The sequence below is a fragment of the Heliangelus exortis genome, chromosome 29, assembly GCF_036169615.1.
Source record: "Heliangelus exortis chromosome 29, bHelExo1.hap1, whole genome shotgun sequence".
NCBI lineage: Eukaryota > Metazoa > Chordata > Aves > Apodiformes > Trochilidae > Heliangelus > Heliangelus exortis.
In genome coordinates this window covers 188,140-211,113 of record NC_092450.1, presented here as the reverse complement: position 1 = coordinate 211,113, position 22,974 = coordinate 188,140, and the positions used below count along the sequence as shown (strand labels likewise).

At 52.6% G+C, this 22,974-nt stretch overlaps 5 protein-coding genes across 5 annotated transcripts; 2 read left to right on the top strand and 3 right to left on the bottom strand.

Moving 5' to 3' along the window:
• Positions 1-1,631: 1,631 nt before the first annotated feature.
• On the bottom strand, positions 1,632-2,716 carry LOC139788551 (feather keratin 1-like). The gene has a single exon (XM_071728594.1). The coding sequence runs from the start codon at positions 2,343-2,345 to the stop codon at positions 2,010-2,012; it is 336 nt and encodes a 111-aa protein (XP_071584695.1). The 5' UTR covers positions 2,346-2,716; the 3' UTR covers positions 1,632-2,009.
• Positions 2,717-4,644: 1,928 nt separating this feature from the next.
• On the top strand, positions 4,645-5,494 carry LOC139788375 (feather keratin 1-like). The gene is made up of 2 exons (XM_071728291.1): positions 4,645-4,729; positions 5,063-5,494. Exon 2 carries the CDS (start codon positions 5,083-5,085, stop codon positions 5,431-5,433), a length of 351 nt encoding a protein of 116 aa, XP_071584392.1. The 5' UTR covers positions 4,645-4,729; positions 5,063-5,082; the 3' UTR covers positions 5,434-5,494.
• Positions 5,495-8,435: 2,941 nt separating this feature from the next.
• LOC139788550 (feather keratin 1-like) lies at positions 8,436-9,442 on the bottom strand. The gene has a single exon (XM_071728592.1). The coding sequence runs from the start codon at positions 9,147-9,149 to the stop codon at positions 8,814-8,816; it is 336 nt and encodes a 111-aa protein (XP_071584693.1). The 5' UTR covers positions 9,150-9,442; the 3' UTR covers positions 8,436-8,813.
• Positions 9,443-11,448: 2,006 nt separating this feature from the next.
• LOC139788377 (feather keratin 1-like) lies at positions 11,449-12,612 on the top strand. The gene is made up of 2 exons (XM_071728293.1): positions 11,449-11,533; positions 11,867-12,612. The coding sequence occupies exon 2, from the start codon at positions 11,887-11,889 to the stop codon at positions 12,220-12,222; it is 336 nt and encodes a 111-aa protein (XP_071584394.1). The 5' UTR covers positions 11,449-11,533; positions 11,867-11,886; the 3' UTR covers positions 12,223-12,612.
• Positions 12,613-15,221: 2,609 nt separating this feature from the next.
• On the bottom strand, positions 15,222-16,223 carry LOC139788512 (feather keratin 1-like). Its single transcript, XM_071728518.1, has one exon. It carries the CDS (start codon positions 15,933-15,935, stop codon positions 15,600-15,602), a length of 336 nt encoding a protein of 111 aa, XP_071584619.1. The 5' UTR covers positions 15,936-16,223; the 3' UTR covers positions 15,222-15,599.
• Between the last annotated feature and the right edge of the window lie 6,751 nt (positions 16,224-22,974).

The following is a 22,974-nucleotide window of genomic DNA, read 5'->3' as shown; positions in this document are numbered from 1 at the left end:
AATCCTCCCAGGATGCCAAAGCAAACAGGGACAGGCAAAGAAGGAGAAGCAGGAAGAGAAGGAAGAAGGGAGAAGGAAGGGTTTAGACCCTCGTGATCCCTCAAATTTATACTGAGTATGATGTCTACGGGATGGAATACTCTGGTCAATTTTGGTCATTTATCTTGTCCGGTCCTCCCCAAAGGAGGGCTTCAGGTGTGACCTCTTCACTCCTCTCCTTCCAAAGGGCAAAAGGTTCCTCAGAACTGAGCAGTGTCCTTGGTTCTGCACACCAGTCTCTAGCAGTAACTATAAACATCGAGCGTTATCAGTCCCAGAAGCAGACACTGACTGAGAAACTTGCTGTTAATTTCAGCACGTGCAGCTACATACAAGAGACTTAGCTGAAAGCAAAAGCACAAGACAAACTATTATCTTTATCCTGGCCCAAACCAGGACAACATAGAAAGTAAACTGTAGGAGAACAGCAGAAGATCAGCTTTGTGGATTAGAGGAGTTTTGTGAACTGCCTGACCCTGAAGGAGAATAAAGAGCTGTAAATAACTTAACGAATTTGCCATCTGGACGCTGAAATGTCCTGGTACCAGGTGCCTCCAGTGGGAACGGGTAGATAAGGTTTTATGCTAGTAGAAAGAGCACTCTGAGGTGCAAACTATAGATCAATCAGTAGATCTCTGCATACTATATAAATGTATCTTGGTCTTTGAATTGATTCCTTAAACCTCTTTCATCTTGAATTCTTGAATCAAGTTTTAATCTTTTAATCAAGTTTTAGTCCAATTACACGCTGAAAAGGGGAAGGACAGTGACACGTGGCTGCCCAGAGCCCTGAGTAAGTGCCGGTTTGGTAGCTCTGATCAAGTCCCCCCACGAGTTCCTCAGCCTGTGGCAAGCAGCAGCCCAAAAGAAGGGCCAAGAAAACCATAATGGGATTCTGGAATGTCTCCAAGGAAGGGCAAGGGAGATGGTGAAGGGTCTAGAGCACAAAGCTTATGAGGAGAAACTGAGGGAACTGATAACTGAGTCTGGAGAATCATAGAAGCATTGAATGGATTGGAAGGGACCTTGAAGACCATCCTGTTGTAATGTGCCTGCCAAGGACAGGGACAACTTCAGCCGGACAAGATTGCTCAAAGACCCATCGAAGATGACCTTGAGCACTTAACACAGATGTGGCAGCCACAACTTTTCAGGGCCACCTCCCCAGCTCTCCTGTAGCCCCTTCAGGCACTGGAAGGCTGCTGTAAGGTGTCCTTGGAGCCTTCTCTACCTAAAGCTGAACAATGCCAACTCTCTCAGCCTTTCTTCAGAGGGGTGGTGCTCCATCAATCTGATCACCTTTGTGGCCCTCCTCTGCGCCTGCTCCAAGAGTCCCAACTTTTTTTTTTTGTTCCTGAGTCGAGACCTCCAGAAACGGACACTCCAAATGCGGTTGCTGGAGTAGGTGGGAAAGTCCAGAAAGCAGGGCGTCGCTCTAAGCATGGCTAATCGTATCAAGAGCAACCGAGCATCGAGAGCCACTGCAAAACCATCCCTCAAGAGACCCTCCCCACACCTGAGCCACATCTGCATCCCTGGGCATCCTGGGAGAGTATCTGCTGGAGAAAAAATGATAACTCAGGGGCACGGGCTGTGATGCAGCAAAACTTTAATGAGTCAAGAGAAGGAAACAAGGACACTCTGAGTGCAGGGAGCACCCAGGAGAGGTGAGAGGCTCCATGCGATGGTTGTGGTGGAGATCCAGGCAGTATCCACCTGCCTGACCCTCAGAGAGAGCAGGGCCAGCAGGTGTTTCCTGGGCTGGCTTTGTGTTGATCAGAGCCCTGAGGAGCACAAGAGAAGAAGGAAAGAGAAGCAGAGGGATAGGAGGGAGGGGAGTGAGAGGGAAAGGCAGGCGTGGGCTGTGCTTTGCCAGAGCCCAAGGCATCCGTGTCCTTTTGCAAGGGGGGCTGGGGTTGCTCAGCACCTTCTGGGTCATGATGAGCCCTGATCAAGGCCATCTCCAGACTTTAGCAGGGCAGGCACCTGCTGCCACAGTAGCCACTGCCAAAGCCCCCAAGACCATAGCCCCCAAGGCCAAAGCCCCCAAGGCCAAAGCCCCCGGAGTTGATGGGCACTCCCTGAGAGCTGAGGATGCTGCCAACGGCAGCGGAGGTAGAGGAGCCCACGTTGGTGTCCTGCGGGAAGGAGCTGAGGATGGGTCCCGGCAGGGTCACCACCACGGGGGAGGGCTGGATGACGACAGAGGAGTCCTGGCACTGCCTGACACAGGGCTCGTTGCAGCTGTTGGCCAGCGGGGTCGGGCCGCAGGGCCGGCATGGCAGACAGCGAGTGTAGCAGGACATGTCCTGGGCTGGAGGTGCACCTGGGAGAAAGAGGAGGGGAAAGCTGAGCAGGAGACGTAGGTAAGGAGTGGTCTGTCACACCAACAAGAGGGAGAGAATTCACAAGTTGGAGGTGAGAGCTGGAAGTTTCCGAGCGAGCTCCACAGGCTTCATCTTCTCCTGAGCCCTAAAAGAACCCTTCTAATAGCAGCCAAGCTCAAGGAGATCCATGTCTCACCCATAGCTCTGGAGATGCCTAACCAAGTCCAAGCCTCTGACCACGCTTCATCTGCTGCTCCCTTCCCTCTCCCATGACAAGCAGTTCCAAGACCCCGTCCACTATTGAGGGGCAGCTATGAGCTGATATACGCTGGAGGAGGACAAGGAGAAGAGGGAGAAAGGCTTTCATACTCACCTTTGTGCCCACACGAGAGAGGCAAGAGGAGTGGATGAGAGAGTGAGGAGCAGGGCCCGCTTTTATACTGCTCCTGCACAGCCCCAGGCCCACCGTCACTGCACAGGGGCAGTAATTTTCCAGCAGACTCACCTCCACACCAAAAGATCCTCCCCAATGGCACCGGTTGTGTTTTGGATTCCATCAATGCTGACATTTCATTTCCTCATTTCTGCCATGACTGTTGCAACAGGCCCCACTAAGCAATCTGTCCCACATTTCTTAAAAGCCTCCTTTAAGCATTGAAAGGCATTGAAATAAGGTCTCCCCAGAGCGTGTCCTTCTCCAGGCTGAACAACCACAATTTTCTCTCAGCCTGACCTCACAGGAGAGTTTGACATCCTTCTGAGCAGCCTTACAGCCCTCCTCTGCACCTGCTTGACCAGCTCCACGTCTGCCCTCTGCTTCAGAGCGCAGAGCTGGACACCCTGCTCCAGCTGGGGCCTCACCAGCCTGGAGTAGAGAGGCAGGATCCCCTCCCTCCACCTCCTGACCACTCTGCTCTGAAAGTGTCCCAGCACAAGTCTGGCTTTCTGCTCTGTGAGCACAGGTTGCCAGCTCATGTTCAGCTTTTCATCCACCGGTATCCTTGAGCCCTTCTCCAGACAGCTGCTCTCAGTCCCTTCATTCCCCTCTGGAACTGAGACCAGGGACTGCCCTGACCCACGATTTGCATGAGGTTCCCAGGTGCCCACGTCTCCAGCTTGTAAAGCTGATCCCTGCTCTGCCCAGTTCCGGCCTCTGTGACTCCATGGAATGAGAGAGGCACGGCCAGACTGGTGCACGTTTAGCAAAGGGCCACAGAGCCCGGGAAGGGACTGGAGCCCCTGAGGCAGGAGGTGCTGTGAGAGGTGGGCTTGTTCCCCCTGGAAGAGAGAAGTCCCTGGGGCACACTTCATCACAATGGCTGAAAGAGCTAAAGTGGGAGTGAAGATCACGGAGCCAGAGCCACCTGAGTCCTCTCCTGTCAACAGAGGGGATGGCATCGCAGATGAAAGAAGAGAAAGTCCAATGAGACATAAAAAGAGGCTCTGTTAGTGTGAGGGGGAGGTAAAGCCCTGTTTGAGGTCTGACAGTCAGGCTCTGGCTTCTCCATCTTTGTGGGTACTGAGAGATTGATGGGACTTGGCTGGCCATGGTTGTCTTTGAAGGGCTGTGATGGCTTTGAATGGGGTTGTTTTGGAGCAGAGGATCTGAAGAGGTCCCTGCCAACCTCCAGGATCCTATGATTCTTTCATGGGCAAGAGACAGGTGATGCATAAATGCCCCTCAGAGGGAAAAAGTGGTTGTGAACATGGGAATCAAGGACTGCCTTGGCTGCCACACCTGAGAAAGCCTGCAGTCCAAGACCAGCACCTAAGTCACCTGCTGGTGCAGGAGCAAGAAACGAAATGAGGCCAGTACTCATGAAAACACACAGATGTTTAAGGTGACCTGCTTTGGCCAGTCATGGCAGAGCAGTGACGTCAAAAGGCAGCATCCTAGAGGCAGAAGGAGGGATGAGCTGCCAGGGAGGAATTTGCTAGTAATTCCTAGATGTATTCCGAGAGAGTTAAAAACAACACCAAGCACCAGTTTTCCGCCGACCCAACTTCTCTGTCTGCACAGAGCCTTCTCGCAGCTGCTGGGGGCATATCTGGCTCTTCTGACGTGATCCTTCTCAGGAGAAAACTTGGGCTTCTCATCTGAGTGCTTGGAAAGAGGCTCCATGACCTTCATGTCACGGGCATGAAGGAAAATGAATGAGGAAATGAAACAAGAGTGTTGATGAAATCCAAAAAGCATCCTGAGCCTTTGGGGAGGATCTTTTGGTGTGGAGGTGAGTGTGCTGGAAAATCACTGCCCCTGTGCAGTGACTGTGGGCCTGGGGCAGTGCAGGAGCAGTATAAAAGCGGGCCCTGCTCCTCACTCTCCCATCCACTCCACTCAACTCCATCTCCTTGAGAAGAAGGTGAGTTTGGAGCGCTTTTGTCTTCCTTTTCCTACACCTCCTCTTCCCCTTCTTTATTTGGCATTTCTCAGCACAAAGCTGTACACTTGTCCTACTCTGGGGGATAGAGATGTCTGTCTCGGGAAAAAGATGAGTGCAGGCAGTGTGGCATGGAGAGAGGCTGAGGCTTTGTTGAGATGTCTCCTGAGCTATTACCTAGGAGGAGTTCCTTCTAGGCTTTGTCACATTTGGCAGGACTCCTTTGGAATTAATGTAAGGGTCTCTCTCATGGTTGGCTGACATGTTCCTCCTCACCCTCCCTTCTGCTCAGCTTTCCCCTCCTCTTTCTCCCAGGTGCACCTCCAGCCCAGGACATGTCCTGCTACACTCGCTGTCTGCCATGCCGGCCCTGCGGCCCAACCCCGCTGGCCAACAGCTGCAACGAGCCCTGTGTCAGGCAGTGCCAGGACTCTTCCGTCGTCATCCAGCCCTCCCCCGTGGTGGTGACCCTGCCGGGACCCATCCTCAGCTCCTTCCCGCAGAACACCGCCGTGGGCTCCTCCACCTCCGCTGCCGTTGGCAGCATCCTCAGCTCTCAGGGAGTGCCCATCAACTCCGGGGGCTTTGGCCTTGGGGGCTATGGCCTTGGGGGCTATGGTCTTGGGGGCTATGGTCTTGGGGGCTTTGGCAGTGGCTACTGTGGCAGCAGGTGCCTGCCCTGCTAAAGTCTGGAGACGGCCTTGATCAGGACTCGTCATGGCCTGGAAGATGCTGAGCGACCCCGCCCCCCCCCCTTGCAAAAGGACGGGGCCAGCCTGGGCTCTGCCAAAGCACGGCCCATGCCTGCCTTTGCCTTCTTCCATCCACTCTCTCCTTTCCCTCTCATGCCCTTCTTCTCTGGGGCTCCCCTGGGCTCTCAGCAACACAAAGCCAGACCAGGGAGGACCTGCTGACCCTGCTCCCGCTGTGGAGCACATGGAAGGACACCTGCCAGGATCTCTGCCACCCCTGTGTTGCACAGATTCCGTTTGCCCTTTGTCCACCCCCATCTTGTGACCTCCACTCCGACAGAACTTGTTTCCTTCTTTTGACTCATTAAAATTCTGCTGCATCCCAGCCCCTGCCTATGTGTTATCCTTTCTCTTGCAGATGATTTCCCAATAATGCCCAGCAGACAGATGTTGCTCAAGGGAGGTTCTGGGAGGGTGTTCTGGTTTTGCACTGGTTCTTAACACACTTGTGTTGGGCCTGACCTGGATGGAAGAAGCATTCCCCATAGCAGCCATCACAGTGCTGTGCTGTGTGGCTGTAGCTGGAACAGTTCTGATAACACATCAAGTCTTTGGCTTTAGCGGAGTAGGGCTTGCAAAGCAGCAAGGCTGCGTCTGCAACCTCGCTCCCAAAAGACAGGAGGCTGGGGACAGGCAAGAGGCTGTGAGATGACACAGCCTGCTGAGTGATGAGTGAGACTCACCCAAGGGATATTCCATCCCATGGGACATTGTGCTCTGCAAGAGAAACAAGGAGGAAGCAGAGGGGACATTTAGTATTAAGGGATTCGTCTTCCAAAGCAACCACTACAAGCAGTCTGGCCCTGCTTTGCAGAAAGGGGATGAAAATCACCTGCACACGTGTCATTTGGCTTAGCTGCCGGGCCAATGTTAAACCGTGACTGAGCTAATTAACTCGAGCACCACGTTGGGCGCCAATAAATCTGTCAGGGTTTAACATTGGCCCGGCAATGAAACCGAGTAACAGATGCTGTCTATTAATGCCCCTCCACTCCCTGATGAAGAAAGGAGAGAGAATAAGGGAGAGAGACTTATGGGTTGGAAACTAAACTACACAGCTTTAATAAAACAGTAATGATGAAAAGGAAAAAATTACTAAATATATACTAATATGCAGGAAAATTGATACCATGTTCCTCCCCCCCCCACCCCCCCAGTATCTTTCACGTCCCCACCGTGACTGCAGGGCAGCCCTGGGAAAGTCCAGGCTGGACTCCTGGGGTCAGCAGCCGTCGGGAGCTGGAGGCAGGAACACACAGATCCAGGCTGGCACGGATCAGGACCACAGGCAGAGGAACGGATGGGAATCCTCCCAGGATGCCAAAGCAAACAGGGACAGGCAAAGAAAGAGAAGCAGGAAGAGAAGGAAGAAGGGAGAAGGAAGGGTTTAGACCCTCGTGATCCCTCAAATTTATACTGAGTATGATGTCTACGGGATGGAATACTCTGGTCAATTTTGGTCATTTATCTTGTCCGGTCCTCCCCAAAGGAGGGCTTCAGGTGTGACCTCTTCACTCCTCTCCTTCCAAAGGGCAAAAGGTTCCTCAGAACTGAGCAGTGTCCTTGGTTCTGCACACCAGTCTCTAGCAGTAACTATAAACATTGAGCGTTATCAGTCCCAGAAGCAGACACTGACTGAGAAACTTGCTGTTAATTTCAGCACGTGCAGCTACATACAAGAGACTTAGCTGAAAGCAAAAGCACAAGACAAACTATTATCTTTATCCTGGCCCAAACCAGGACAACATAGAAAGTAAACTGTAGGAGAACAGCAGAAGATCAGCTTTGTGGATTAGAGGAGTTTTGTGAACTGCCTGACCCTGAAGGAGAATAAAGAGCTGTAAATAACTTAACGAATTTGCCATCTGGACGCTGAAATGTCCTGGTACCAGGTGCCTCCAGTGGGAACGGGTAGATAAGGTTTTATGCTAGTAGAAAGAGCACTCTGAGGTGCAAACTATAGATCAATCAGTAGATCTCTGCATACTATATAAATGTATCTTGGTCTTTGAATTGATTCCTTAAACCTCTTTCATCTTGAATTCTTGAATCAAGTTTTAATCTTTTAATCAAGTTTTAGTCCAATTACACGCTGAAAAGGGGAAGGACAGTGACACGTGGCTGCCCAGAGCCCTGAGTAAGTGCCGGTTTGGTAGCTCTGATCAAGTCCCCCCATGAGTTCCTCAGCCTGTGGCAAGCAGCAGCCCAAAAGAAGGGCCAAGAAAACCATAATGGGATTCTGGAATGTCTCCAAGGAAGGGCAAGGGAGATGGTGAAGGGTCTAGAGCACAAAGCTTATGAGGAGAAACTGAGGGAACTGATAACTGAGTCTGGAGAATCATAGAAGCATTGAATGGATTGGAAGGGACCTTGAAGACCATCCTGTTGTAATGTGCCTGCCAAGGACAGGGACAACTTCAGCCGGACAAGATTGCTCAAAGACCCATCGAAGATGACCTTGAGCACTTAACACAGATGTGGCAGCCACAACTTTTCAGGGCCACCTCCCCAGCTCTCCTGTAGCCCCTTCAGGCACTGGAAGGCTGCTGTAAGGTGTCCTTGGAGCCTTCTCTACCTAAAGCTGAACAATGCCAACTCTCTCAGCCTTTCTTCAGAGGGGTGGTGCTCCATCAATCTGATCACCTTTGTGGCCCTCCTCTGCGCCTGCTCCAAGAGTCCCAACTTTTTTTTTTTGTTCCTGAGTCGAGACCTCCAGAAACGGACACTCCAAATGCGGTTGCTGGAGTAGGTGGGAAAGTCCAGAAAGCAGGGCGTCGCTCTAAGCATGGCTAATCGTATCAAGAGCAACCGAGCATCGAGAGCCACTGCAAAACCATCCCTCAAGAGACCCTCCCCACACCTGAGCCACATCTGCATCCCTGGGCATCCTGGGAGAGTATCTGCTGGAGAAAAAATGATAACTCAGGGGCACGGGCTGTGATGCAGCAAAACTTTAATGAGTCAAGAGAAGGAAACAAGGACACTCTGAGTGCAGGGAGCACCCAGGAGAGGTGAGAGGCTCCATGCGATGGTTGTGGTGGAGATCCAGGCAGTATCCACCTGCCTGACCCTCAGAGAGAGCAGGGCCAGCAGGTGTTTCCTGGGCTGGCTTTGTGTTGATCAGAGCCCTGAGGAGCACAAGAGAAGAAGGAAAGAGAAGCAGAGGGATAGGAGGGAGGGGAGTGAGAGGGAAAGGCAGGCGTGGGCTGTGCTTTGCCAGAGCCCAAGGCATCCGTGTCCTTTTGCAAGGGGGGCTGGGGTTGCTCAGCACCTTCTGGGTCATGATGAGCCCTGATCAAGGCCATCTCCAGACTTTAGCAGGGCAGGCACCTGCTGCCACAGTAGCCACTGCCAAAGCCCCCAAGACCATAGCCCCCAAGGCCAAAGCCCCCAAGGCCAAAGCCCCCGGAGTTGATGGGCACTCCCTGAGAGCTGAGGATGCTGCCAACGGCAGCGGAGGTGGAGGAGCCCACGTTGGTGTCCTGCGGGAAGGAGCTGAGGATGGGTCCCGGCAGGGTCACCACCACGGGGGAGGGCTGGATGACGACGGAGGAGTCCTGGCACTGCCTGACACAGGGCTCGTTGCAGCTGTTGGCCAGCGGGGTCGGGCCGCAGGGCCGGCATGGCAGACAGCGAGTGTAGCAGGACATGTCCTGGGCTGGAGGTGCACCTGGGAGAAAGAGGAGGGGAAAGCTGAGCAGGAGACGTAGGTAAGGAGTGGTCTGTCACACCAACAAGAGGGAGAGAATTCACAAGTTGGAGGTGAGAGCTGGAAGTTTCCGAGCGAGCTCCACAGGCTTCATCTTCTCCTGAGCCCTAAAAGAACCCTTCTAATAGCAGCCAAGCTCAAGGAGATCCATGTCTCACCCATAGCTCTGGAGATGCCTAACCAAGTCCAAGCCTCTGACCACGCTTCATCTGCTGCTCCCTTCCCTCTCCCATGACAAGCAGTTCCAAGACCCCGTCCACTATTGAGGGGCAGCTATGAGCTGATATACGCTGGAGGAGGACAAGGAGAAGAGGGAGAAAGGCTTTCATACTCACCTTTGTGCCCACACGAGAGAGGCAAGAGGAGTGGATGAGAGAGTGAGGAGCAGGGCCCGCTTTTATACTGCTCCTGCACAGCCCCAGGCCCACCGTCACTGCACAGGGGCAGTAATTTTCCAGCAGACTCACCTCCACACCAAAAGATCCTCCCCAATGGCACCGGTTGTGTTTTGGATTCCATCAATGCTGACATTTCATTTCCTCATTTCTGCCATGACTGTTGCAACAGGCCCCACTAAGCAATCTGTCCCACATTTCTTAAAAGCCTCCTTTAAGCATTGAAAGGCATTGAAATAAGGTCTCCCCAGAGCGTGTCCTTCTCCAGGCTGAACAACCACAATTTTCTCTCAGCCTGACCTCACAGGAGAGTTTGACATCCTTCTGAGCAGCCTTACAGCCCTCCTCTGCACCTGCTTGACCAGCTCCACGTCTGCCCTCTGCTTCAGAGCGCAGAGCTGGACACCCTGCTCCAGCTGGGGCCTCACCAGCCTGGAGTAGAGAGGCAGGATCCCCTCCCTCCACCTCCTGACCACTCTGCTCTGAAAGTGTCCCAGCACAAGTCTGGCTTTCTGCTCTGTGAGCACAGGTTGCCAGCTCATGTTCAGCTTTTCATCCACCAGTATCCTTGAGCCCTTCTCCAGACGGCTGCTCTCAGTCCCTTCATTCCCCTCTGGAACTGAGACCAGGGACTGCCCTGACCCACGATTTGCATGAGGTTCCCAGGTGCCCACGTCTCCAGCTTGTAAAGCTGATCCCTGCTCTGCCCAGTTCCGGCCTCTGTGACTCCATGGAATGAGAGAGGCACGGCCAGACTGGTGCACGTTTAGCAAAGGGCCACAGAGCCCGGGAAGGGACTGGAGCCCCTGAGGCAGGAGGTGCTGTGAGAGGTGGGCTTGTTCCCCCTGGAAGAGAGAAGTCCCTGGGGCACACTTCATCACAATGGCTGCAAGAGCTAAAGTGGGAGTGAAGATCACGGAGCCAGAGCCACCTGAGTCCTCTCCTGTCAACAGAGGGGATGGCATCGCAGATGAAAGAAGAGAAAGTCCAATGAGACATAAAAAGAGGCTCTGTTAGTGTGAGGGGGAGGTAAAGCCCTGTTTGAGGTCTGACAGTCAGGCTCTGGCTTCTCCATCTTTGTGGGTACTGAGAGATTGATGGGACTTGGCTGGCCATGGTTGTCTTTGAAGGGCTGTGATGGCTTTGAATGGGGTTGTTTTGGAGCAGAGGATCTGAAGAGGTCCCTGCCAACCTCCAGGATCCTATGATTCTTTCATGGGCAAGAGACAGGTGATGCATAAATGCCCCTCAGAGGGAAAAAGTGGTTGTGAACATGGGAATCAAGGACTGCCTTGGCTGCCACACCTGAGAAAGCCTGCAGTCCAAGACCAGCACCTAAGTCACCTGCTGGTGCAGGAGCAAGAAACGAAATGAGGCCAGTACTCATGAAAACACACAGATGTTTAAGGTGACCTGCTTTGGCCAGTCATGGCAGAGCAGTGACGTCAAAAGGCAGCATCCTAGAGGCAGAAGGAGGGATGAGCTGCCAGGGAGGAATTTGCTAGTAATTCCTAGATGTATTCCGAGAGAGTTAAAAACAACACCAAGCACCAGTTTTCCGCCGACCCAACTTCTCTGTCTGCACAGAGCCTTCTCGCAGCTGCTGGGGGCATATCTGGCTCTTCTGACGTGATCCTTCTCAGGAGAAAACTTGGGCTTCTCATCTGAGTGCTTGGAAAGAGGCTCCATGACCTTCATGTCACGGGCATGAAGGAAAATGAATGAGGAAATGAAACAAGAGTGTTGATGAAATCCAAAAAGCATCCCGAGCCTTTGGGGAGGATCTTTTGGTGTGGAGGTGAGTGTGCTGGAAAATCACTGCCCCTGTGCAGTGACTGTGGGCCTGGGGCAGTGCAGGAGCAGTATAAAAGCGGGCCCTGCTCCTCACTCTCCCATCCACTCCACTCAACTCCATCTCCTTGAGAAGAAGGTGAGTTTGGAGCGCTTTTGTCTTCCTTTTCCTACACCTCCTCTTCCCCTTCTTTATTTGGCATTTCTCAGCACAAAGCTGTACACTTGTCCTACTCTGGGGGATAGAGATGTCTGTCTCGGGAAAAAGATGAGTGCAGGCAGTGTGGCATGGAGAGAGGCTGAGGCTTTGTTGAGATGTCTCCTGAGCTATTACCTAGGAGGAGTTCCTTCTAGGCTTTGTCACATTTGGCAGGACTCCTTTGGAATTAATGTAAGGGTCTCTCTCATGGTTGGCTGACATGTTCCTCCTCACCCTCCCTTCTGCTCAGCTTTCCCCTCCTCTTTCTCCCAGGTGCACCTCCAGCCCAGGACATGTCCTGCTACACTCGCTGTCTGCCATGCCGGCCCTGCGGCCCAACCCCGCTGGCCAACAGCTGCAACGAGCCCTGTGTCAGGCAGTGCCAGGACTCTTCCGTCGTCATCCAGCCCTCCCCCGTGGTGGTGACCCTGCCGGGACCCATCCTCAGCTCCTTCCCGCAGAACACCGCCGTGGGCTCCTCCACCTCCGCTGCCGTTGGCAGCATCCTCAGCTCTCAGGGAGTGCCCATCAACTCCGGGGGCTTTGGCCTTGGGGGCTATGGCCTTGGGGGCTATGGTCTTGGGGGCTTTGGCAGTGGCTACTGTGGCAGCAGGTGCCTGCCCTGCTAAAGTCTGGAGACGGCCTTGATCAGGACTCGTCATGGCCCGGAAGATGCTGAGCGACCCCGCCCCCCCCCTTGCAAAAGGACGGGGCCAGCCTGGGCTCTGCCAAAGCACGGCCCATGCCTGCCTTTGCCCTCTTCCATCCACTCTCTCCTTTCCCTCTCATGCCCTTCTTCTCTGGGGCTCCCCTGGGCTCTCAGCAACACAAAGCCAGACCAGGGAGGACCTGCTGACCCTGCTCCCGCTGTGGAGCACATGGAAGGACACCTGCCAGGATCTCTGCCACCCCTGTGTTGCACAGATTCCGTTTGCCCTTTGTCCACCCCCATCTTGTGACCTCCACTCCGACAGAACTTGTTTCCTTCTTTTGACTCATTAAAATTCTGCTGCATCCCAGCCCCTGCCTATGTGTTATCCTTTCTCTTGCAGATGATTTCCCAATAATGCCCAGCAGACAGATGTTGCTCAAGGGAGGTTCTGGGAGGGTGTTCTGGTTTTGCACTGGTTGTTGTGCCTGTGTTGGGCCTGACCTGGATGGAAGAAGCATTCCCCATAGCAGCCATCACAGTGCTGTGCTGTGTGGCTGTAGCTGGAACAGTTCTGATAACACATCAAGTCTTTGGCTTTAGCGGAGTAGGGCTTGCAAAGCAGCAAGGCTGCGTCTGCAACCTCGCTCCCAAAAGACAGGAGGCTGGGGACAGGCAAGAGGCTGTGAGATGACACAGCCTGCTGAGTGATGAGTGAGACTCACCCAAGGGATATTCCATCCCATGGGACATTGTGCTCTGCAAGAGAAACAAGGAGGAAGCAGAGGGGACATTTAGTATTAAGGGATTCGTCTTCCAAAGCAACCACTACAAGCAGTCTGGCCCTGCTTTGCAGAAAGGGGATGAAAATCACCTGCACACGTGTCATTTGGCTTAGCTGCCGGGCCAATGTTAAACCGTGACTGAGCTAATTAACTCGAGCACCACGTTGGGCGCCAATAAATCTGTCAGGGTTTAACATTGGCCCGGCAATGAAACCGAGTAACAGATGCTGTCTATTAATGCCCCTCCACTCCCTGATGAAGAAAGGAGAGAGAATAAGGGAGAGAGACTTATGGGTTGGAAACTAAACTACACAGCTTTAATAAAACAGTAATGATGAAAAGGAAAAAATTACTAAATATATACTAATATGCAGGAAAATTGATACCATGTTCCTCCCCCCCCCACCCCCCCAGTATCTTTCACGTCCCCACCGTGACTGCAGGGCAGCCCTGGGAAAGTCCAGGCTGGACTCCTGGGGTCAGCAGCCGTCGGGAGCTGGAGGCAGGAACACACAGATCCAGGCTGGCACGGATCAGGACCACAGGCAGAGGAACGGATGGGAATCCTCCCAGGATGCCAAAGCAAACAGGGACAGGCAAAGAAAGAGAAGCAGGAAGAGAAGGAAGAAGGGAGAAGGAAGGGTTTAGACCCTCGTGATCCCTCAAATTTATACTGAGTATGATGTCTACGGGATGGAATACTCTGGTCAATTTTGGTCATTTATCTTGTCCGGTCCTCCCCAAAGGAGGGCTTCAGGTGTGACCTCTTCACTCCTCTCCTTCCAAAGGGCAAAAGGTTCCTCAGAACTGAGCAGTGTCCTTGGTTCTGCACACCAGTCTCTAGCAGTAACTATAAACATCGAGCGTTATCAGTCCCAGAAGCAGACACTGACTGAGAAACTTGCTGTTAATTTCAGCACGTGCAGCTACATACAAGAGACTTAGCTGAAAGCAAAAGCACAAGACAAACTATTATCTTTATCCTGGCCCAAACCAGGACAACATAGAAAGTAAACTGTAGGAGAACAGCAGAAGATCAGCTTTGTGGATTAGAGGAGTTTTGTGAACTGCCTGACCCTGAAGGAGAATAAAGAGCTGTAAATAACTTAACGAATTTGCCATCTGGACGCTGAAATGTCCTGGCACCAGGTGCCTCCAGTGGGAACGGGTAGATAAGGTTTTATGCTAGTAGAAAGAGCACTCTGAGGTGCAAACTATAGATCAATCAGTAGATCTCTGCATACTATATAAATGTATCTTGGTCTTTGAATTGATTCCTTAAACCTCTTTCATCTTGAATTCTTGAATCAAGTTTTAATCTTTTAATCAAGTTTTAGTCCAATTACACGCTGAAAAGGGGAAGGACAGTGACACGTGGCTGCCCAGAGCCCTGAGTAAGTGCCGGTTTGGTAGCTCTGATCAAGTCCCCCCACGAGTTCCTCAGCCTGTGGCAAGCAGCAGCCCAAAAGAAGGGCCAAGAAAACCATAATGGGATTCTGGAATGTCTCCAAGGAAGGGCAAGGGAGATGGTGAAGGGTCTAGAGCACAAAGCTTATGAGGAGAAACTGAGGGAACTGATAACTGAGTCTGGAGAATCGTAGAAGCATTGAATGGATTGGAAGGGACCTTGAAGACCATCCTGTTGTAATGTGCCTGCCAAGGACAGGGACAACTTCAGCCGGACAAGATTGCTCAAAGACCCATCGAAGACGACCTTGAGCACTTAACACAGATGTGGCAGCCACAACTTTTCAGGGCCACCTCCCCAGCTCTCCTGTAGCCCCTTCAGGCACTGGAAGGCTGCTGTAAGGTGTCCTTGGAGCCTTCTCTACCTAAAGCTGAACAATGCCAACTCTCTCAGCCTTTCTTCAGAGGGGTGGTGCTCCATCAATCTGATCACCTTTGTGGCCCTCCTCTGCGCCTGCTCCAAGAGTCCCAACTTTTTTTTTTTTGTTCCTGAGTCGAGACCTCCAGAAACGGACACTCCAAATGCGGTTGCTGGAGTAGGTGGGAAAGTCCAGAAAGCAGGGCGTCGCTCTAAGCATGGCTAATCGTATCAAGAGCAACCGAGCATCGAGAGCCACTGCAAAACCATCCCTCAAGAGACCCTCCCCACACCTGAGCCACATCTGCATCCCTGGGCATCCTGGGAGAGTATCTGCTGGAGAAAAAATGATAACTCAGGGGCACGGGCTGTGATGCAGCAAAACTTTAATGAGTCAAGAGAAGGAAACAAGGACACTCTGAGTGCAGGGAGCACCCAGGAGAGGTGAGAGGCTCCATGCGATGGTTGTGGTGGAGATCCAGGCAGTATCCACCTGCCTGACCCTCAGAGAGAGCAGGGCCAGCAGGTGTTTCCTGGGCTGGCTTTGTGTTGATCAGAGCCCTGAGGAGCACAAGAGAAGAAGGAAAGAGAAGCAGAGGGATAGGAGGGAGGGGAGTGAGAGGGAAAGGCAGGCGTGGGCTGTGCTTTGCCAGAGCCCAAGGCATCCGTGTCCTTTTGCAAGGGAGGCTGGGGTTGCTCAGCACCTTCTGGGTCATGATGAGCCCTGATCAAGGCCATCTCCAGACTTTAGCAGGGCAGGCACCTGCTGCCACAGTAGCCACTGCCAAAGCCCCCAAGACCATAGCCCCCAAGGCCAAAGCCCCCAAGGCCAAAGCCCCCGGAGTTGATGGGCACTCCCTGAGAGCTGAGGATGCTGCCAACGGCAGCGGAGGTGGAGGAGCCCACGTTGGTGTCCTGCGGGAAGGAGCTGAGGATGGGTCCCGGCAGGGTCACCACCACGGGGGAGGGCTGGATGACGACGGAGGAGTCCTGGCACTGCCTGACACAGGGCTCGTTGCAGCTGTTGGCCAGCGGGGTCGGGCCGCAGGGCCGGCATGGCAGACAGCGAGTGTAGCAGGACATGTCCTGGGCTGGAGGTGCACCTGGGAGAAAGAGGAGGGGAAAGCTGAGCAGGAGACGTAGGTAAGGAGTGGTCTGTCACACCAACAAGAGGGAGAGAATTCACAAGTTGGAGGTGAGAGCTGGAAGTTTCCGAGCGAGCTCCACAGGCTTCATCTTCTCCTGAGCCCTAAAAGAACCCTTCTAATAGCAGCCAAGCTCAAGGAGATCCATGTCTCACCCATAGCTCTGGAGATGCCTAACCAAGTCCAAGCCTCTGACCACGCTTCATCTGCTGCTCCCTTCCCTCTCCCATGACAAGCAGTTCCAAGACCCCGTCCACTATTGAGGGGCAGCTATGAGCTGATATACGCTGGAGGAGGACAAGGAGAAGAGGGAGAAAGGCTTTCATACTCACCTTTGTGCCCACACGAGAGAGGCAAGAGGAGTGGATGAGAGAGTGAGGAGCAGGGCCCGCTTTTATACTGCTCCTGCACAGCCCCAGGCCCACCGTCACTGCACAGGGGCAGTAATTTTCCAGCACACTCACCTCTACACCAAAAGATCCTCCCCAAAGGCTCGGGATGCTTTTTGGATTTCATCAACACTCTTGTTTCATTTCCTCATTCATTTTCCTTCATGCCCGTGACATGAAGGTCATGGAGCCTCTTTCCAAGCACTCAGATGAGAAGCCCAAGTTTTCTCCTGAGAAGGATCACGTCAGAAGAGCCAGATATGCCCCCAGCAGCTGCGAGAAGGCTCTGTGCAGACAGAGAAGTTGGGTCGGCGGAAATCTGGTGCTTGGTGTTGCCACATTTGTGTAAAGTGCTCAGGGTTATAAAACCAAATAATTTTTGGGTCTGGCAGGGAACTTTATTCTCTTCCAGTTCTAACCCCCCTGCCATGGAGAGAGACTCCTCTTTCTTCATCAGGTTGCTCAGAGTGCAGTCCAGACTGGTATTAAAATTTTTACAGGGATGGGGCTTCCAACACCTTTCTGGGCAACCTCTTCCTGTATCTCACCACCCTTATCATGAGGAAATTCTGAAGTTCCAATCTAATTCTGTCCTCCTTTATGCTTATCCTTGAGGCACTCCAGTTTTCTCTGGCCTCCGTTTGGACTCACACCCGTTGACAGGCACTTCTTGGGTACAGACATTAAGCCATTTCTTTATCCGCTGTCTCGTCCATCCATCAAACCCATGTTTCACCATCTTGGAGACCAGGATGTTATGTGGGACAATATTGAAGGCTTTGCTCAGGTTCAGGGAAATGATATTTGTTGCTCTTCCCTTGTATATTCAGGGTGTGGACTTGTCATAGAAGGCCACAAGGGTTTTCAGCCATGATTTGCCCTTTTTTTAAGCTGTGTTGATTATACCCAGCACCTCTTCATTATTGTTCTACTGAAGCAGTGCCTCCAGGAAGATCTGCTCCATGATCTTACTGGGCACAGAGGTGGGAATGACTGGCCTATAGTTCCTGGATCTTCCTTCTTTCCCTTTTTGAAAATGGGCATTATGTTTCTTCTTTTCCAGTCAGTGGGGACTTCACCAGATTGCCATGACTTTTGTAATATAGTAGCAGTTTAGCAACCATTTCCCCAGTTCCCTCAGTACCTGTGGGAGTATCTCATCAGGTCCCGTGGACTTGTACACTTTCAGGTTCTTCAGATGGTCACCAACCTGATCTTCATTTACAATGGTCAGTTCTTCCTTCTAACCCTTGCCATTGTATTCTGTGACTTGAGGAGTGTGGCTGGAGCCCTTTCCAGTGAAGACTGAGGTCAAGAAGTCTTTGAGAACGTCAGCCTTCTCCATAGCAGTTGTCACTACTTCACCTGTTTCTTTTCTGAGGGGCCCCACACCTTCTCTAGCCTTCCTTTTGCTGTTAATATACCTATAGACATTTTTTTTTTGCTATTCCCCTTGATCTCCCTGGCTAGATTTAGTTCTAGCTGAGCTTTGGCTTTTCTAACCTGGTCCACTGCTGCTCGTACAGCTTCCTCATATGCCTCCCTATTCTAGATGTCCTTTCTCCCATTCCTTGTAATTTTTCTTTTTGTGTGATAATGTGTCCAGGAGCTCCTTGTATATCCAGGCAGGTACCCTAGCATTCTTTCTTGCCTTCCTCTTTGTCAATATACTTTCCTCCTGGACATGGAAAGCTGATCTTTGAATATTGACCAGCTGCCCTGGGCCCCCCTTCCCTCTAGGGCTTTGTCCCACGGTACTTAGGCCAGCAGATCCCTGAAGTTATCAAAGTCTGCACACCTGAAGTCCAGGGTTGTAAGCTTGGCATCCATTTTCCTAGATGCTCTGAGGATCTTAAATTCAAACACTTTGTGATCACTGCAACTAAAGTTGTCCCTGAGCCTCACATTGATTACCAGCCCTTCCCTGTTGGTGGGAACAAGGTCCAGCATAGCACCTTTTCTTGTTGGTTCCTCTACCATTTGGAGGAGGAAGTTGTCATCTATGCATTCTAGGAACATCCTGGATTGCTGATGCCTTGCTGTGTTGTCCCTCCAGCAATTGTCAGGGTGGTTGAAATCACCCACAAGGACCAGGGCCTGTGAACACAAAGCCTCATCTATCTGCTTTTGGAGTGCCTCATCTGCTTGGCTGTGCTGGTCAGGTGGCCTGTAGCAGACCCTTACTGTAACATCACCTTCTCCCTCCTTTCCTTCAATCTTAACCCATATACACTCAACCAGTTTGTTGTCCTTCCCAAGGTGGAGCTCCATCTGTTCCAGTTGGTCACTGATGTAGAGGGCAATACCTCCTCCCCTCCTACCTTGCTTGTCCTTCCTAACAAGCCTGAACCCATCTATCCCTACATTCCAGTCATGGGAATCATCTCACCAAGTTTCAGTAATAGCCACTACATCATAGTTTTCCAGCAACACAGTGGCTCTTAATTAATCTTGTTTGTTGCCCAAGCTGCACACATTGGCACAGTGACACTTCAGCTGGGATGTCACCCTTCAGAGGGATGTCACCCTCTGAGGTGAATCCCCCTTGATTCCTTTGGGGTGCCCCAGTGCATCCTCCCTGGCTTGACTCAGGGCAACAAACTGGGAGCCCTTACTATAGCACTCCATCCCTCTGTCCCTGGTGTGCTGCCCCACTTTTTGTTACAGGCAAGCATGAGATTAACACTTCCTCCTTCAAATCTTTAAAGCTGTATCAATGAGCCCTGCCTACTGCTCCCCCAGAATTCTTTTCCCCCTCTATGGCAAATGCATCCCATTATTTTCTCTTAGCTCTGATGCTTTGTATTCCAAGCCACGATCATAGAACCCAAAGCCCTGTCAACAACACTAGTCCTGGAGCCATGAATTGACCTGTTGACTCTTCCTATATATTCCCTTATCCATTGCTCATGTCAGAGAGATGGAGACCACAACTTGAGTTCCTGATACCTTCACCAATTGCCCCAAGGCACTGAAATCTCTTCTAATTGATCATGTGCCTCTCATTATTGTGTTATCACTAACCACCTAAGACCAGAAGTGGGTAATAATCTGAAGGCCACACAAGGGAGAAAAATTTGCCTACCACATCCTTTACCTGGGCACCAGAGAGTCAGCAGACCTCCCTGTGAAGTGGGTTTGGTCTGCATATCAGGCCCTGTGCTCCCCTCTGCAGGGAGTCACCTACTACAATGACAATATGATCAGCTGCATTCTCCATATAATAATTTTCTTTGTAAAAGGACCTTGATGTGAAGGGGCCTGTGAGCCAAAGCCAGAAGAACAAAAAACTCCTGAAGTAAGACCTGTTGGGCAAGGAGTACTCAAAGGTGCTGATGGATGCAGAACCAAGTCCCAGTGCCACTGCCACCCTCCAGTGCAGGTGGGGAGATGGACAAACACTGATCTCCCAAAGATCTGCAGTGCTGGGAAGTGCCAGCAGGTTCCTCCCTGCCCATCATAGGTGTGTGGCTCCCCTTGGGTACCCTGGCCCAGACTTTGACAAGCAGCAGAGGTTTGACAAGTGGGCAGGGGTGCCCGTGAGGATGTGCAGAGCCCGGGGACTGAGAGCGTTTTGAAAGGTTGAGCTGTGTCCTGTCTGAACCAGCTGGGAGCTCACAGCAATGGAAAAAGCAGATCTTGGCCCTGGGGAGCCTGGGGCCCAGCAGAGGGGGCAGCTTTATTTTCTAAGTTTGGCTGAGGAAGTGCTTTAACTGCCAGGTGATGTGGGCAGAAAGACTCCTGGGGCAGAGGTGTGGAATCCCAGCCAGCCCTGAGAGTGTTCTGCTCCTCCCTTTGGGCTGAGTTTTGGAGGCAGCTTTGAGCCAGCAGAGGGAGGAGAAAGAACACAAAACCTGGCAAGGTTCAGCTCCCGCTCCCTGGCAGCTCCCTGGGCAGTGAGTGGAGTGGGGAGCGGGACAGGATCCAGCTTTTCCTGTCAGCCTTGGTGGGGCTGGCACAGGCTGTTTAGACACGGGTGTCAGACTGTGGAGGAGCAGGGCAGAGGGCCCGTGGGAAGGGGTGAATTCTGAGCTTGCAGAAAACCCAGGAACCATCCTGTTGGGAGAGGGGATGATGCACATTTTGCGTGGCAAAGAATGGGAGATGTGATGTGAGAGCATTGGGCATGAAAGAGGCAGCAAGGCTCTGCACATCCCTCCTGCAGATCACCAAAACCTCCTGTGTGCTGCTTCTACAGGCATGGCTGGAGAGGTAGAGAGGGAGCGCTCAGGAAGCAGACCAAAGTGCAGCAGCACTTTGAAACTGAGCCTCTTCTGGCTGTAGCTGGAGGACTTGCTGGCAGCCTGAGCGGGGAGGGAGAGGGTCCCTGAAAGACCTACAACAAAGGCTAAGGCAATGCAGGGAGGGATGAAATGCTGCAGAATCTCCAGCCTGTGGCTGGATGTCCCAGGGGCAGGGGAGCAAGAAATGGTCCAGCTCTCTTTCTCAGCTGAGGAAGAGAGAAGTTGGAGAGCCTGGTGGTCAGAGGTGCACTGCAAAGAGATGTTATTGAGGAGGACAGGGACATGTGTGGAGCCACCTTTCCCACCAACACCAGTACCAGCTCCAGAGTTCACACTGAAGCAACAGCCTCCCAACAGGGAGAGATCAAAGGTGCTGCTGGATGCAGAACCAGCCCCTGCTGCCACCACACCCACCAGTGCAGCTGGGGAGATGGACTCCTCCCTTGGACACTTGCTGGGCTCCCCAGCATATACAAGATGTGCTCAAAGGCAGAGGATGACAGCTCTGCTCACGGAGGCAGCAGGACAGGACCAGAAGTCAACTGGCTCTACCAAAGCTAGAGACATCTAGCAATTGCAAGGGACAGTGTCTTGAACGATGCCCAGTGCCTGTGTCTCACCCTCCCCTTCCTCCAGAAATGATGATGGATTTCTGTCATGCCTGCAAGATCTCCCCAGTGTAACAGCTTTCTCTGGGGCATCTGGGAAGAACGTCTGGAGAGAGAGAAGGATCACACAGAGACCAAGGCTGGGATGCAGCAGAACTTTAATGCATTGAAAGAGGGAAAGGAGGTCCTCTGAGTGAGGGCCACCGTGCAAAGAAAATCCAAGGGTGGCTAAGGAGGTCTTGCCCCTTGGCCAGGCTGGAGTTTGCACTGGGTGTCTGTCGGACTTCCTGCCTGCCTGCCCCCGAGAGGGAAAGGCGCAGCAAGTCCTTCTCCTGATAGGACTCAGCAGGTGCTCACAGCCAGGGGAGCAGAAGACAAGAGAGAAAAGGGAGAGAGAAACAGGCAACTTAGACAAGGGCCATGTTTTCAGGGGGCCCAGGAGCACCTCTTCCTGCCTTCCTTTGCAGGTGGAGTCGTGCACGTTCAGCCCCTCTGACAGCCATGGCCAGGATCTCCGTGCTCAGTCCATTAGGACTCTTGTGGGTTCCTGGGGACCCTCCTGCAGAGCCGCTGGTGGCAGCTTTAGCAAATCCTGCCACAGTAGCGGTTGCCGAAGCAGGAGAGGTCCACACCCCCGGAGTTGATGGGCACTCCGTTTGAGCTGAGGATGCTGCCAACAGCAGCAGAGGTGGAGGAGCCCACCACGGTGTTCTGTGGGAAGGAGCTGAGGATGGGTCCGGGCAGGGTCACCACCACGGGGGAGGGCTCAATGACAACAGTGGAGCTCTGGCACTGCCTGACACAGGGCTCATTGCAGCTGTTGGCCAGCGGGGTCGGGCCGCAGGGCTGGCAGCAGGGCTGGCAGGACATGTTGTGAGGCTGGAAGTGCACCTGGGAGAGAAGGCAGTGAGCAGGAATGGAGGGACCTGGTAAGGAGCTACCTGTGCGCCCACCACGAGGGACCCAAGGCACGTTCTCAGAAGGGAGCTGGAGGCTGTGCAGGGAGGCCCACACGCTCTTGCTCATCTATCTCCCCGGGCACCACGCAGCAAGGAGGTCCATGCCCAGGAAAGCTCTTTCCTCCCCAAGAGCCCAAGAGTCCCCTCAGCCCACACCCAGACCTTCTTTCACCACCCCCACCTTCTCCGCGCTTCCCCTCCCAGCGCAGGCAGCCCCAAGCCCCGGGATACGACAGAGCTTGCAACTCACTTGCTTCCAAAGGAGTAGAAGTGAAGTGGATGAGAGAGTGAGGAGCTGGGATGGCTTTTATACTGGTCCTGCACTGCCCCAGGTCCAGAGGAAGCCTCTGTGGCAGTAATAATAATTTTCTGAGAAGCTCATCTGAAATGCAAAATATCCCAGCTAATGACACGGGCTCTCTTTTGGTTTCCTGCACAGCTGCCTTCTCATTTTCTTATTTGGCTGCCCTCACTCCCCATTGAAGTCTCCATTTTAGTTCTGATTGGGAAGCCAAAGGATTCCTTGGGTGGGAGCTCACTGGTGCCAGCAAAGGATGATTCCCAAGTGCCAGGAGGTGTCGCGTGCAGGCCTGGGGTGCTCACGTGTGCCACATTGCATCCTAATGGCTTGAAGGGGTCTGCTGCTTCCACCTTGCAATCCTGTTCTCAATGTGAAATGTCTTCTGAGAGGGACAAAGGGGTCTGTACCCTTTCATCCACGCTGCAAGCTTTCTCTGATGTTTTCTTTCCATCAGAGAGAAATTGCTTCCTTTAGCT

What these genes read in the sequence shown, in the direction of transcription:
- LOC139788551 (XM_071728594.1), bottom strand. Translation starts at nt 2,345, where the DNA reads ATGTCCTGCTACACTCGCTGTCTGCCATGCCGGCCCTGCGGCCCGACC.
- LOC139788550 (XM_071728592.1), bottom strand. Translation starts at nt 9,149, where the DNA reads ATGTCCTGCTACACTCGCTGTCTGCCATGCCGGCCCTGCGGCCCGACC.
- LOC139788375 (XM_071728291.1), top strand. Translation starts at nt 5,083, where the DNA reads ATGTCCTGCTACACTCGCTGTCTGCCATGCCGGCCCTGCGGCCCAACC.
- LOC139788377 (XM_071728293.1), top strand. Translation starts at nt 11,887, where the DNA reads ATGTCCTGCTACACTCGCTGTCTGCCATGCCGGCCCTGCGGCCCAACC.
- LOC139788512 (XM_071728518.1), bottom strand. Translation starts at nt 15,935, where the DNA reads ATGTCCTGCTACACTCGCTGTCTGCCATGCCGGCCCTGCGGCCCGACC.